A 15,388-nucleotide genomic window follows, 5' to 3' on the forward strand; every position below is an offset into this window, starting at 1 on the left:
TTTCGCCGTTTGTATGGAGAGGGTTAAAACCAGAGAGTCGTCTCAAACCTACTCCGAATACTCTAAGGTAAATGTGCCCGTTAGAACCAGAGAGTCGTCTCAAACCTCCTCCGAATACTCTAAGGTAAATGTGCCCGTTAGAACCAGAGAGTCGTCTCAAACCTCCTCCGAATACTCTAAGGTAAATATGCCCGTTAGAACCAGAGAGTCGTCTCAAACCAACCCGAATACTCTAAGGTAAATGTGCCCGTTAGAACCAGAGAGTCGTCTCAAACCAACCCGAATACTCTAAGGTAAATGTGCCCGTTAGAACCAGAGAGTCGTCTCAAACCTACACCGAATACTCTAATGTAAATGCCCGTTAGAACCAGAGAGTCGTCTCAAACCTACTCCGAATACTCTAATGTAAATGCCCGTTAGAACCAGAGAGTCGTCTCAAACCAACTCCGAATACTCTAAGGTAAATGTGCCCGTTAGAACAGAGAGTCGTCTCAAACCTACACCGAATACTCTAAGGTAAATGTGCCCGTTAGAACCAGAGAGTCGTCTCAAACCAACTCCGAATACCGCAAGGAAACCTACGTCGAAGGTGCGGGTCATTACTAAAAGACTGATGGTTGTGTGTCACAACTTTCAATCAACACTGTTCTCAACTCAACCACCGTGATATTAGTTGTTGGCCTGTGTCCCGCCACCCCCACACCCCCTCCACCCCCCGCGCTGACAGTGTGTATTAATCAGGCTACCTTCGTGACAGGAAGTGGACCGGGTAAAAGAGTGCGAAATGGGTTTTTCATTCTCTTTTGACCTTATTTGTGTGTGTCGTGGGGGCGGTACGGGTGGGGTGTGGGACCTTGTGTGTGTGTGTGTGGGGAGGTGGGCGGGGGAGGGGGGGGTGCCCTTGGAAACACAAGCAGGCTAAAGGAAGATGAAATCCGACTCGGCTGCTGCCAGTATGCCCCGCCTTTACTCCGCGTAACTGCTGTCTAATCTCATGTCCTTCCCAATACTGTTTCCTCACTACCTTTTCCTCACTCTGTCTCTGAATGTCTGTCTGTCTCCTCCCCCCTCTCTCTCCTCTCTCTCTCCCCTCTCTCACTCCCTCTCTCTCTCCCTCTTCTCTCTCTCTCTGTGTATCTCTTCTCATTCTTTATCTTGTTTTGCACCCCAGGGCTGGACAGAATACAATATTTTGTACATCATTTTTACGCTGACAAAAAATAATTATGTTCGTGCTTCCCCCTTCTCTCTCTCTCTCTCTCTTTCTCTCCCCCGTCTCTCTCCTTCCCTCCCTCCCCTCTCTTCTTCTCTATCTATCTGTCTAACTATCTATCTATCTATGCTCTCCAATAGCTCCTCAACACGCTCCTGTTTCTGCTTTGTCCCTCGATTCTTTCTTTTTACTCATGACACTCGCATCGTTTGCATTCTCATTAATATTTTTTTCGCTGGACATGTTATGTTCTCATCACGTTCTGTTGATTGATTTTTTTTTCTCATATATTCTCTCTCTCTCTCTGTCTCTGTCTCTCTCTCTCTCTCTCCTTGCCACTTTTTGCTCTCCTTTCAGAAATACTCTGTCCCTTTCCTTCTTCATCGATCCCCCCCCAACGCCCCCCCCCCCCCCCCCGACCTCCCAGTCCACTTTACTTTTCAGTCTCACATGTCTGGCATATCTTGGGCCGTCGTCTCCAATGAATACTGACTTGTCAGCACTTCTGTCTTTCTGGCAGTGAACGCGGTCCCTTCCAGCTTTGGGTGGCGTCCGTTCACTACATGCCTCGCTCTTCTTCTCTGTCTTCTTTGGGTGAGGGGGGCGGGGGGGTGGGGGGGTGCTGCTGATGACTCTTTCCATCAGAATACTGGTACAGCAACAGCCATGTATATGAACCAATGCTGGACCACTCCCGCCTCCTCTTTTCACACCAGGGACGTATACAGAATTACGTACGAGTTTACGGGAGCAACGGTGTGCTTTCCATCGGTTTATCTTTCAATGAGCCACGTTTCTTGAAGTGGATTTTCTTTTGAAAATAGACTCACCCTATCAAGGAAAATATCAGTGTAAAAACTTCATAGTAATTATTTCCCATGTAAAAACCAACCAACCAAACAAAACTGTGGCTCCGTTATGGGCAGAACGACGTTAATCCTAGAACCACGTTAATCCTAGAACCACGTTAATCCTAGAACGACGTTAATCCTAGAACCACGTTAATCCTAGAACCACGTTAATCCTAGAACCACGTTAATCCTAGAACCACGTTAATCCTAGTACATGGCATATGTGATTACACTCACATGAAAAAAAAGGACTTTTGTTTATGGGGCTCCCCCGAGTTGTGAATTATACGGGAGACAGACTCTTCTCCCTTTTTCTGCCCGGTGATCACATGTGATGACAGCCTAGACGGGCTGAAGAAGAATGTGGTCTGTCTAGACCTTTGGCGTTTTTTCCATTTCCCAGTTGTTGGGTGTGTTTTTTTTCTCCCTCTCTCTCTCTCTCTCTCTCTCTCTCTCTCTCTCTCCCTCTCTCCCTCCCGCTTCCCACCCCTCCCACACACCCCCGTTTCGCTTTCCTCTTTGCTGGGTCCCTGGATCTTCCACACTTGGCCGTCTTATCCTTGCGTGTTGGTGGATGTGTCTTGTCCTTTTTGGTTTCCTTTTCAGGTGGATGTGTATTGTCCTTTTTCTGTTTCCTTTTGAGGTGGATGTGTCGTGTCCTTTTTGGTTTCCTTTTGAGGTGGATGTGTCTTGTCCTTTTTTGTTTCCTTTGAGGTGGATGTGTCTTGTCCTTTTTGGTTTCCTTTGATGTGGATATGTCTTGTCCTTTTTGGTTTCCTTTGAGGTGGATGTGTCTTGTCCTTCTTGGTTTCCTTTTGAGGTGGATGTGTCTTGTCCTGTTTCTGTTTCCTTTTCAGGTGGATGTGTCTGGTCCTTTTGGGTTTCCTTTTCAGGTGGATGTGTCTTGTCCTTTTTGGTTTCCTTTTGAGGTGGATGTGTCTTGTCCTTTTTGGTTTCCTTTTGAGGTGGATGTGTCTTGTCCTTTTTCTGTTTCCTTTTGAGGTGGATTGGTCTTGTCCTTTTTGGTTTCCTTTTGAGGTGGATGTGTCTTGTCCTTTTTCTGTTTCCTTTTGAGGTGGATGTGTCTTGTCCTTTTTCTGTTTCCTTTTGAGGTGGATGTGTCTTGTCCTTTTTGGTTTCCTTTTGAGGTGGATGTGTCTTGTCCTTTTTGGTTTCCTTTTGAGGTGGATGTGTCTTGTCCTTTTTCTGTTTCCTTTTGAGGTGGATTGGTCTTGTCCTTTTTGGTTTCCTTTTGAGGTGGATGTGTCTTGTCCTTTTTGGTTTCCTTTTGAGGTGGATGTGTCTGGTCCTTTTGGGTTTCCTATTACTCAGGATGTGTCTTGTCCTTTTTTGTTTTCTTTTGAGGTGGATGTGTCTTGTCCTTTTTGGTTTCCTTTTGAGGTGGATGTGTCTTGTCCTTTTTCTGTTTCCTTTTCAGGTGGATGTGTCTGGTCCTTTTGGGTTTCCTTTTCAGGTGGATGTGTCTTGTCCTTTTTGGTTTCCTTTTGAGGTGGATGTGTCGTGTCCTTTTTGGTTTCCTTTTGAGGTGGATGTGTCTTGTCCTTTTTGGTTTCCTTTTGAGGTGGATGTGTCTTGTCCTTTTTGGTTTCCTTTTGAGGTGGATGTGTCGTGTCCTTTTTGGTTTCCTTTTGAGGTGGATGTGTCTTGTCCTTTTTCTGTTTCCTTTTGAGGTGGATGTGTCTTGTCCTTTTTGGTTTCCTTTTGAGGTAGATGTGTCTTGTCCTTTTTCTGTTTCCTTTTGAGGTGGATGTGTCTTGTCCTTTTTCTGTTTCCTTTTGAGGTGGATGTGTCTTGTCCTTTTCTGGTTTCCTTTTGAGGTGGATGTGTCTTGTCCTTTTTCTGTTTCCTTTTGAGGTGGATGTGTCTAGTCCTTTTTCTGTTTCCTTTTGAGGTGGATTGGTCTTGTCCTTTTCTGGTTTCCTTTTGAGGTGGATGTGTCTTGTCCTTTTTGGTTTCCTTTTGAGGTGGATGTGTCTGGTCCTTTTTGGTTTCCTATTAGGTGGATGTGTCTTGTCCTTTTTTGTTTTCTTTAGAGGTGGATGTGTCTTTTCCTTTTTGGTTTCCTATTACGTGGATGTGTCTTGTCCTGTTTCTGTTTCCTTTTCAGGTGGATGTGTCTGGTCCTTTTGGGTTTCCTTTTCAGGTGGATGTGTCTTGTCCTTTTTGGTTTCCTTTTGAGGTGGATGTGTCGTGTCCTTTTTGGTTTCCTTTTGAGGTGGATGTGTCTGGTCCTTTTTTGGTTTCCTTTTGAGGTGGATTGGTCTTGTCCTTTTTGGTTTCCTTTTGAGGCGGATGTGTCGTGTCCTTTTTGGTTTCCTTTTGAGGTGGATGTGTCTTGTCCTTTTTCTGTTTCCTTTTGAAGTGGATGTGTCTTGTCCTTTTTGGTTTCCTTTTGAGGTGGATGTGTCTTGTCCTTTTTCTGTTTCCTTTTGAGGTGGATGTGTCTTGTCCTTTTTTGTTTCCTTTTGAGGTGGATGTGTCTGGTCCTTTTGGGTTTCCTATTACTCAGGATGTGTCTTGTCCTTTTTTGTTTTCTTTTGAGGTGGATGTGTCTTTTCCTTTTTGGTTTCCTTTTGAGGTGGATGTGTCTTGTCCTTTTTGGTTTCCTTTTGAGGTGGATGTGTCTTGTCCTTTTTGGTTTCCTTTTGAGGTGGATGTGTCTTGTCCTTTTTGGTTTCCTTTTCAGGTGGATGTGTCTTGTCCTCTTTTGGCTTCCTTTTGAGGTGGATGTGTCTTGTCCTTTTTGGTTTCCTTTTGAGGTGGATGTGTCTTGTCCTCTTTTGGCTTCCTTTTGCTTCTGACACCCTGGCTATCCATAGTCCTGTCTCTGTGGACTCCGCGTTCTCTTCAAATGTTCGCCTGTGTGTCTCCGCTTCATTTGCTGCAGGCACCGTGTTTCCCTCTCTTTCTGTTCACCCAGTGTTTCTACAGACTGTGTGTGTAGTGGCACTGCTTCAGTGCCCGCCAGTAAAATGTTGTCAGATCACCAGCAAGATATTGACCCGTTTCTGGCTGCTGTAGACTCATGTTGTCACAGCAAAATCGTTTGCACAGTTGTTGATTTTTGTTGTTGTTGTAGAAATGTTCGGCAATGCTCGTTTTCTCAAGGCCTGACTTTTTGTTTTCTTGCAATGATTATCTCGAGAAAATGGTTACATAAGATAGCTTCTTACACATACTTTGTCTCTTTCAGTACGAACTCAATATTGATCGGATATTGTTTGACCGCATGACATTATTAGTATGCTCACACACTGGTGTGTATTCTGTTTGGGTCTTTCTGGGGCGACGAATTAAGATGGGGGTACCGAATGCTTTTTTTCTTCCTCCCCTTAGATAGGAGTACCGAGAGTTCATGGTCATTCCCCCCTTAGCCAAGAGAGTACGGGGTTGGAGGCGGAGGGGGAGAGGGGGGGAGAGATGCCGAGCGTTGTTATCCATTTCCCTCGATGCCAAACATCTGGAGTCACGCCAGCGGGCTGAAGACGAAGGAGTCCTGTCATGGACATTGGCACTACTTCTTCCTCCTCCTCCTCCTCGTCGTGTTTCTCCATCTCTCATCTCCAGACCCCTTTCTGCAGGCATGATCTGGTTCCTCTGTGCTGCCTGCTGTCACCGCCGGCCCTGAGGGCCGCACTTGCCGGCTTCTGTGTCTTGACCTTGGCTGTCAGTCCTTTTGTTTGCGTGTGGCCGAGATCTATCAGTATGTGTGACGGGACAGTTAAGCAAAATCTCCCCCTCCCACCTCCTTCCGGCCGGCGTTGCTGTTTAGACTGCTATCACTGTCGATCAAGAGGCTGTAGCTTTGCTTTGCTTTTCTTTCTTTCTTATAACGTGTTGGGGTTTTGTTTTCTGTTGTTGTTGATAACTAGTTAGTAGGTCAGGGACCAGTTCTGTTGCTCTCGCTTCAGGTCTGGCTTGTTTGTCTCCAACTTCAGTAAATGACTGTGCATCAATAGCAGCAGCAGCAGCAGTAACCAGGATACTTTTCTTTTCCAAACATAATCATCAGTTGTTAGATTATTCATCAGGCATCTCTGACAACACTAGTCGTTATGCTTTCGTAGCAACTAATTTACAGAAGCTTTTCAACCGTATAGCGGGGCTTTCGTTTATCAATTTTCGTGATAACTACACACAACTTTTCGTAGTATTTAAAATGTCTCTGGTCATGAGTTCGTGATCTGGATTTCTGATAAAAGAACAGCGTGTAGTAATCAATCATTCTTACTGGAAATGGCTATCGTGAGCAGAAGAAATGAGTAAATCATGATTATGTTCTTGTTCTGACGTGAGAAGCTGCTTTTCTGCTGCTAGTTACACACAACACACACACACACACACACACACACACACACACACAACTTAGACGCCAGGGGGTAAGGCCACACGGAGGAGGGAGGAAGGCAACGGCAAATTCTTGTTCTTTTTCGTCGTGAATATGAAGAAACATTTGGGGCCGGGGACACACACACACACACACCACACACACACACTGAGATTCACACACACCAGTGGGCCGAAGACGAATGAGGACTGTCTTGGTCACCGGCACTTCTTCCTGGCTGGCCCCATTACTTTCTCTCCCCGCCTCTCCCCTCCCACGAACCTCCCCCACCTCCAACCCCCACCCCCACCCATGTTCCCGCCCACACACCCACCCGCATCCCCTTCTTCATCCACCCCCAAGACCCATAACATTCGTCTTGCCCCCGCTCTCCCCCCCCCCCCCCCCCCCACGCCACCGCATGCCCCCCGCCTCCACCACCCCTCACACACACACCCACATTCTGACGTAGAGTCGAGTGGTGCCCCTTGCCCTCCTTCGGTTCTTGTTAAAGTCTAGCACCCTCGTGTTCTCGCGGCTGCAGCCTCTGCGGACCCACAACAAGTGATGGGATGAGGTGTGTTGGGGCTTGTGTGTGTCTTGTCGGCCATGTCTGTCTCCCCCTATCGACCGTGGTCTGCCTCTTGTCCTTACTGATAGTCTGTCAACGGTATCGCGGTCTCTGGCTCTGGCTCGATACAAGGTCCTTATGTCAGTGGTACTCATGTCCGTGTCTCAGTACAAGGTCTTTTTGTGTGAGCGGTAATCATGTCTGTCTCAATACAAGGTCTTTGAGTAAGTGGTATAAGCGTGTCTGTCTCAACACAAGGTCCTTGTGTCAGTGGTATTCATGTCTCTGTCTCAGCACAAGGTCCTATGTCAGTGGTATTCATGTCTATCTCAACACAAGGCCTAGGCCTAGTGTGTGTGTTGGAGCTCATGTACGTTGATATGTATTTGACTGTGCTTTCATATGTGCTTGTACAAGTAAGTGTTCATCTCTGTGAGTGTGTGTTTGTGTGTGTGTGTGTGTGTGTGTGTGCCGTGGAAGCTGCGATACTTAGACTAGAAATGAGTGTGTGGAGGAGGGGGGTAGAGGAGGTGCACGGTAATGCGTGTGTGTGTGTGTGTGTGTGTGTTGGAGCTCATGTACGTTTATATGTATTTGACTGTGCTTTCATATATGTGAAACTGCATGTTTGGTGCATTTCTGTTATGCATGTGTGGGTGTATGTGTGAATGTGTGTCTTCATATTTTACATTTATTCGCTTATTTATCACCATTGTTGTCTTATTTATTCATTTATTTATGTTTTATTATTATCATTTTATTAGTATTACTAATATTATTACTACTACCTTTTTCTATATTATAATTATTATTTATTTATTCATTCATTTATTTATGCAAGCTTATCTATTATTTATTCCCCCGTTTGTGTGTGTGTGTTTTTTTTTGTTGTTGTTTTTTTCTCAAGGCCTGACTAAGCGCGTTGGGTTACGCTGCTGGTCAGGCATCTGCTTGGCAGATGTGGTGTAGCGTATATGGTTTTGTCCGAACGCAGTGACGCCTCCTTGAGCTACTGAAACTGAAACTGAAACTGAAGGCCTAGCGGTATTAACTTTGTTTCAGTACAATATCATTGTGTCAGTGGTATAAGTGTTTCTGTCCCGTTGCAAGGTCCTTCTGTCAGTGGTGTCACCCCTGTCTCAGTATAAGGTCATTGTGTCTCTGCCTCCGTGCCAAGTCCCTGTGTCAGTGGTGCTGATTATCTCTGTCTCAATACAAGGTCCTTGCGTCAGTGATGTTGATTATCTCTGTCTCAATACAAGATCCTTGTGTCAGTGGTGCTGATTATCTCTGTCTCAATACAAGATCCTTGTGTCAGTGGTGCTGATTATCTCTGTCTCAATACAAGGTCCTTGCGTCAGTGATGTTGATTATCTCTGTCTCAATACAAGATCCTTGTGTCAGTGGTACTGATGATCTCTGTCTCAATACAAGGTCCTTGCGTCAGTGGTGCTGATTATCTCTGTCTCAATACAAGATCCTTGCGTCAGTGGTGCTGATTATCTCTGTCTCAATACAAGGTCCTTGCGTCAGTGGTACTGATGATCTCTGTCTCAATACAGGGTCCTTGTGTCAGTGGTACTGATTATCTCTGTCCCAACACAATATCCGTGCGTCAGTGGTACTGATTATCTTTGTCTCAATACAAGGTCCTTGCGTCAGTGGTACTGATTATCTCTGTCTCAATACAAGGTCATTGCGTCAGTGGTACTGATTATCTCTGTCTCAATACAAGGTCCTTGCGTCAGTGGTACTGATGATCTCTGTCTCAATACAAGGTCATTGCGTCAGTGGTACTGATTATCTCTGTCTCAATACAAGGTCCTTGCGTCAGTGGTACTGATTATCTGTCTCAATACAAGGTCCTTGCGTCAGTGGTACTGATTATCTCTGTCTCAATACAAGATCCATGCGTCAGTGGTGTTGAATATCTCTGTCTCAATACAAGATCCGTGCGTCAGTGGTGTTGAATATCTCTGTCTCAATACAAGGTCCTTGCGTCAGTGGTACTGATGATCTCTGTCTCAATACAAGGTCCTTGTGTCAGTGGTATTGTTATTTCTGTCTAAATGCTAGGTCGTTGTGTAAGTGGGATTGTTGTATTTGTTTCCGTGCAAGGTCCATGTGTCTGTTGTCTCCTACAAATGAATGTTACACTTGGATGCAGTCCAGAGAAAGCACACCCCCACCAACGCCGACCAGTTTCAGCTTTTGTCTGTTTGTATGTTTATGTCATTGCCTTGTAATACTTGAAAAAATCAGAGTAGATCTATCTGAGCCTTCTTGAGATACCATTCCACAATTAGATTCATTTTCCCCATTTATCCCCAATAGCGAACACACACACACACACACACACACACACAAAGGATTAGAAGGAGAGTGGAGGTGTACAAAAAAATGTAAATGTTCTGAAACAATCAGTGAACAGGGCCAAGTCCGCTTAGCATTAAGAATGCTCCTTGGTGTGTTGACCCCCCCCCCCCCCCCTTCCATTCCTCTACAATCGCATCTATCCCTGCGTTGGAGACGAAGAGAGCAGGTTCTTCGTATGGTGTGCATTCACTCACCGACTTGACAGCGGGTTTTGCGTGTAAGTAGCTGTTTCCAGATTTTAAATAATAATAATAATAATTAAAAAAGAATACTAAAAAAAAAAAAAAAAGGATGAGAAGAACAGGTATGCTTTTCTGTTCTGTCATCGCTTTAAAGTCCCATTTGATGCATTCGTTGGAAGTTGAGAGGAAGCGTGTTCTTCTTGCCGGCGTTCAACAAACATGCAGTTGGCAGTAGTTGGCAGACAGAAAAAAAAAGAAAGCAAATGTTTTGTTGTGGGGGTGTTGAGCACTCTGGAGGTGCTGACGTTTTACCCTCGTATTGTCAGACTGTATCTGCGTACTTGTTTCGTTGTGGCTTTGGCTTTTCTTTTTTCTTTTTTTTTTCAGTGTTTTTGTTTATACGGGTGATACAATTTGTCGTCTTTGTCTTTTTTCCTGTTCATGCTTATCTTCCCCTACCTCCCCCCTCTCCGCACCCCCCCCCCCCCCCCCCCCCCCCCCCCCCCCCCCCCCCCCCCCGCCCATCTCTCTCTCTCTCTCCCCCTCTCTGTTTGGCTGTCTTTCCACTCATCTTCCTTGCCTCTCCCTGTCTCCCACAGGTTCCCACAGTTTTCCTTCCTACCCCCACGGTTTTCTTATCTCTCATAAAGGAGGAGTTTGTATTTTACTCCATGCTTGGTGATACATATACTTACTTACCATGTCAAACTGGTGCAAACTAGGCCTATTGGTTTGCTCTGCTTGGCCAAATTTCGCGCGGCTAACAGTGAAAAGACGACCCGTCTTGCCCGGTCCGCTCTTAACCAGTCAAACGCATTATAGTTTCCCTTTCTCTTCCCATTGATTTCCTTTCTTCCCCCCCCCCCCCCCCCCCCCCCCCCCCCCCCCCCCCCCCCCCCCCCCAAGCCCATCCCTACAGTTTCCGGTCCTCTCCAACGGTTTTCCCTTCCTCTCCCAGTTTCCCTTCATCTCTCAAGGTTCCCTTTCTCATTCTCACTCTCTCTCTCCCTTCTCCATCTCACCGTCCGCCTCTCTCTCTCTCTCTCTTCTCTCTCATATTAAAGTAATTACCAAGATTAGGGGTTAAGGAAAACAAACAAACAAAAAAACTGTATGGATATCGAATAAAAGCCCTCGTAGATTTAATACATAGTCACGTGCGAGGGTTGGGGGTGGGGGCTGATTTTTAAAATGGTAAATATTTCAACCAGATCAATCATCACACAACTCCACATGAAAGATGTAATAAAGAGTGATTGGATTCGTGAAAAAGTCACACAAAAAATTGCCAAAAGAGAAATATTTGTTATTAAAAGGAAATATGCATTCAAAATTCGTCGTGTCAGATTTTAAAAAAAAAGAAACAGAAAAAAAAAGAAATTGAGAACTCCACATACAGGTAAAAATCGGAAACGTAAGTGAGGAATACATTATTATTCAAACCTTGCAGTAGAAAGTTTCGTGCTAATGGAGTTTAAAAAACCTCAGTGCGGTGACTCTAAAACACCTGTCTTGCATCCACATGAAATACGTACGACAGCAGTGAAACAAGATTTGATTTTAAAAGTTAGAAAAAAAAAAAATGTCAAGACTTGAAAAATACCGCATGCCATCATAGACTTATCAGCGTTGTCGGTCCGGTAAGAAATCACTCCGGGTTTGAGTTTTGATTCACAAAACTGCAGAAAAAACAGTATTACATGCAGTTGGCGCGTGTGCATAATGGTACCGTTTGTGTGTCCTAAGTCTACAAACTCCACATATATACATGTCTCATACATAGGCTGAAATATATATATATATATATATATATATATATATATATATATATATATATATATATATACAACAACAGTGACATATAGTCACTACTACCAGCATTCTCCAAACTGTCAGCACGGCAGGCAAAAACCACCATCACCACCGTAAAAAGGAGAGAAAGAAGAACGTCAACAACAATGACAACGGTAAAATTGTCAGCATTGATAATAATGCTTTGAATAATGATAACAATGATAATAATGACAGCAATTCATATAATAATAATAATAATAATATGGTAACAAAAACAAAAACAAAACAACAACAACAAAAATAATAATAACAACAACAACAACAATAAGAACAACAACAATAAGAAGAAGAACGACAACAACAATAATAAGAAGAACAACAACAATAACAATAATAATAATATCAAAATTGGCAAATTATCATAATCATTATCATTAAAGTTAGAAAGAAAGAAATCATTAGCTGTTGATAACCAAACGGAACTTAAAGTAATCAATTATGTGGCAAAACAAAAAATCCAACAAAAACCGAAATTCTTCTCACAGCCGATGTCTGCTAACTACAAGTCCTGAGAAACAGACGTTGACCGTGAAAGAGCATTGCTTTATTCGTTTGGTTTACTTTCTTGATTTATTTTATTTTATCTTATTTTGCATCAGATTCGATGTTGGTGGAAACACACTGGTGACGACGAGATTTTTTGGAAATGGGGTCGGGTTGATCCGGCCTCCCCCTGCTTGGTCACAACACATGTTGTCACAACGAAACGTTTCAATCAGATCCTCCACGCGTCACCTCTTGTCCTCGGGGGTTGGGGGGGGGGATGAACTTCAGCTACGGACAGACAATTTCCCATAATAACGGCAGGCAGTGGTTGCATCCCTGTCTGTGGCTAGATAGATGGAAGTGGGGGGAGGGGGGGTAGAGGTGGGTAAAAGAGGCGTTTACTGTGTATCACAGACTGCTTTGGAATTTGCTTGCATGTGACTGCCCGTGCAGTCGATGACCATAACAGCAGACGCACACTGCAACAGGTCCTTGTTGTTGCAATGATAACAACAGGAAGCGGGAACACTGGGACGGGCATCAACACGTCACTGACACAGGTTGATGCCCGGACTGAGAACAGATCACCCCCAAACGTCTGCGGTGAAAGGGGTGTGGGTGGGGGTGGTGGGAGTCGGGTGGGGGTGGTTGGGGGTGTGGTTAGAGTCGCCCCCGCCCTGTCTTATGTGCATAGAACTTGTTGAAGTTCTCCGTGATGATGGGGACGGGGATGGCCAGTGTCAGCACCCCGGCCAGTGCACACGTCATGCCCACCAGTTTCCCCAGGGGCCCCACCGGACACACGTCCCCGTAGCCCACCGTCGTCATGGTGATAATGGCCCACCAGAAGCCGTCCGGGATGGAGTGGATCTGAGAGCCCGGCGTGTCCAGCTCTGCGAAGTAGACGGCTGAGGAGAAGACGAGGATGCAGACCCCCAGGGCGACGAGGAAGAGGCACAGGCCCCCCATGCTGGCCTTGAAGGTCAGGATCAGCACCTGCAGCCCTGCCGAGTGCTTGGTCAGCTTGAAGATGCGGACCAGACGGATGACCCTGAGGAAGGCCAGCGAGGTGCTGGTTTTGGCGTCCTCGCAGTTGGTGCTAGACAGCATGTTGAAGAGCGTGACGTAGTAGGGGATGATGGCCGTGAAGTCCACCAGGTTCTTGAAGTCCTTCATGAACTCCTTCTTGCTGGGGCACACCGCCAGGCGGATCAGCACCTCGAAGGTGAAGAAGGCCGTGCAGATGGTCTCCAAGATGAAGAAGGGGTCGGCGAAGTTGGGCTTGTTCCCTTCCATGCAGCTTATCTCGGCCAACTGGGGCAGCGTCTCCACACAGAAGAGGGCGATGGACAGCACGGTGACCACCACGGACATGATGGCCACGATGTAGGCCAGCGTGGAGGTCTCCGGGTACTCCATGGTCCTCCAGATCTCCCGCTTCAGGCCCTTCTCCGGCAGCACCACACTCTCCGGCACGTAGCCCTCCTCCCGCCGGTACTCCTCCACCACGTCCTTCTCGATCTCGAAGAAGTCCAGCTCCGACAGGAAGATGTCGTCTGGCACCGGGGGAGGCCTCTGGAGCTGCCCCCCGTACAGGTAGTAGTCGAAGATGGCGTCGAAGGTTGGCCGGTGCCGGTCGAAGAAGTACTCGTTCTTCTTCTTGTCGAAGAACTTGTGCCTCTTGGCCGGGTTGCCCAGCAGGGTGTCCGGGTGCCTCTCGAGGGTGGCCCGCCACGTCTCGAAGTGCTGGCCGCTGACGTTGATCACGATGCGGTCGCAGGTGTCGAGGGCGCAGTGGTGGTTGGCGGACAGCAGCTTGCCCGCCTTGGAGCGGCAGCCCGGGTTGAGACGCGGGGAGTACTTGGAGCCCTCGCTGCCCGGGTGAAGCTCGTTGCTCTCCTCCGAGTTGATGCGCTCCCGGCTGGCGATGGTGCGCCGGTACTGGGCCTGGTTGAGCATGGACACCACAGCCATGGTGGGTGGTGGAGCATCTCTGGCTGGGGGGGTGGTGGGGGTGATCTGGCGCCCTGGCCCTCAGCTGACTGCGTCACGGGTGCGGTGCTGGTGCTGGTGCTGTTGGCATTGCGGTTCAACTCTGTAACACGAAAAGGAGTGGAAGGAGGAGCGGATTTTGTTATTGAATGTTCCCAGACACACAATGCTGGTGATTGTAGACATTTTGTTTAGAGTATTGATTTTTTATTTTAACATTTGAATGTCATCGTTGAGGGGGTGTTGGAGATGAATGGTGGGTTGGGGTGGGGAGTGGGGGTGGGGGAGGGACGGGTAGATAGAGGGTTGAATTTGAAATAAATATTTATGTACCGTTACATAAATTCATCACTTAATGGACTTTTCAAATGAGACGTCGTTAATCTGACAAGAAACAGAACTGATAATGAATGTAAAAAGTCAGTAGACATCAACGTTCCCAGTCACTTATGATGACACACTTCCGTGCAGGTAAGGCTTCCTCAAAATCACAGTCAAAATGTATATGCTTAAAAATTAACCATCACATTACTGAAGCAACTAGACTTGGACTTTAGGGCAGTATTAGTGAGAGGAGTGTTTTTAGGCACAGCCATGTGTGTTGTTGCAATGACAATATTTAACCGATTCTCTCTGTAACTTGAAAGGAGTGGTTTTAGGCGCTAGTGTATGTGTGTAGTGGAAGTAACAATCTTGAATTGGATCTGTGGTGGTGTGTGTCCATCGAGATCGATGATGACCATCGTTGTCATCCAGCTGGGGGATGGGGTGAGGGTGGTGGTGGGCGGGGGGGGATGCTCATGAATCTATCTGTGAGTGCGCAGATGGCTGAATAGTCCAATCTGCGCACGAAATGTTCGCTGACAGTTGGGGCAGACAAAGACAGGCATATCATTGTCAGGGAGCTTGTTTGCCCGTGACTTTCTGGCCTGCCTCTTCTGAACAGCTGCAGCAGTCCTGTTGGCCTCGCACAACTTGGCACCTTTGTGCACAGCAGTGCGCCATTTGTCACGGTCCGCTGCAGATTCCTCCCGGGAGTCAGGGTTGATATCAAACGCTTTCAGAGAGACTTTCAGAGTATCTCTGAAGCGCTTCTTCTGACCTCCGTGTGATCTCTTCCCTTGTTGCAGCTCGCCATAGAAGAGCCTTTTGGGCAGCCGATGGTCTGGCATGCGCGCCACGTGTCCAGCCCAGCGAAGCTGGGACTGCATCAGGATGGTGAAGATGCTGGGAAGGGTGGCTTTTGCAAGCACCTCCGTGTCTGGGGTCCTGTCTTGCCACTTGATGTTCAGTAGCTTCCTTAGGCATGTTGTGTGGAAGTGGTTCAGCTTCTTGGCATGTCGTTGGTACACTGTCCAAGTTTCGCAGGCGTACAGTAGTGTGGGGAGAACTACTGCTCTGTACACCTTTAGTTTGGTCTCAAGACCAATGCCTCTTCTGTTCCAGACATTTGCATAGAGTCTACCAAAAGTTGCGCTTGCTCTTGCAATCCTGACGTTCACTTCATCGTCAATG

At 46.6% G+C, this 15,388-nt stretch overlaps 1 protein-coding gene across 1 annotated transcript in view; it reads right to left on the reverse strand.

Annotated features, from left to right (window-relative positions):
* Window positions 1–12,186: 12,186 nt before the first annotated feature.
* Window positions 12,187–15,388, reverse strand: part of LOC143285000 (potassium voltage-gated channel subfamily A member 1-like) — a 5,415-nt gene continuing 2,213 nt past the window's right edge. Inside the window, exon 2 of the mRNA XM_076592168.1 lies at window positions 12,187–13,976. Within this exon, the coding sequence (XP_076448283.1) occupies window positions 12,542–13,855 (1,314 nt within the window). The 5' untranslated portion in view covers window positions 13,856–13,976 and the 3' untranslated portion in view covers window positions 12,187–12,541. The remainder of the gene's footprint in view (window positions 13,977–15,388) is intronic.

Source organism: Babylonia areolata, chromosome 8, assembly GCF_041734735.1.
Source record: "Babylonia areolata isolate BAREFJ2019XMU chromosome 8, ASM4173473v1, whole genome shotgun sequence".
NCBI classification, from domain to species: Eukaryota; Metazoa; Mollusca; class Gastropoda; order Neogastropoda; family Buccinidae; genus Babylonia; species Babylonia areolata.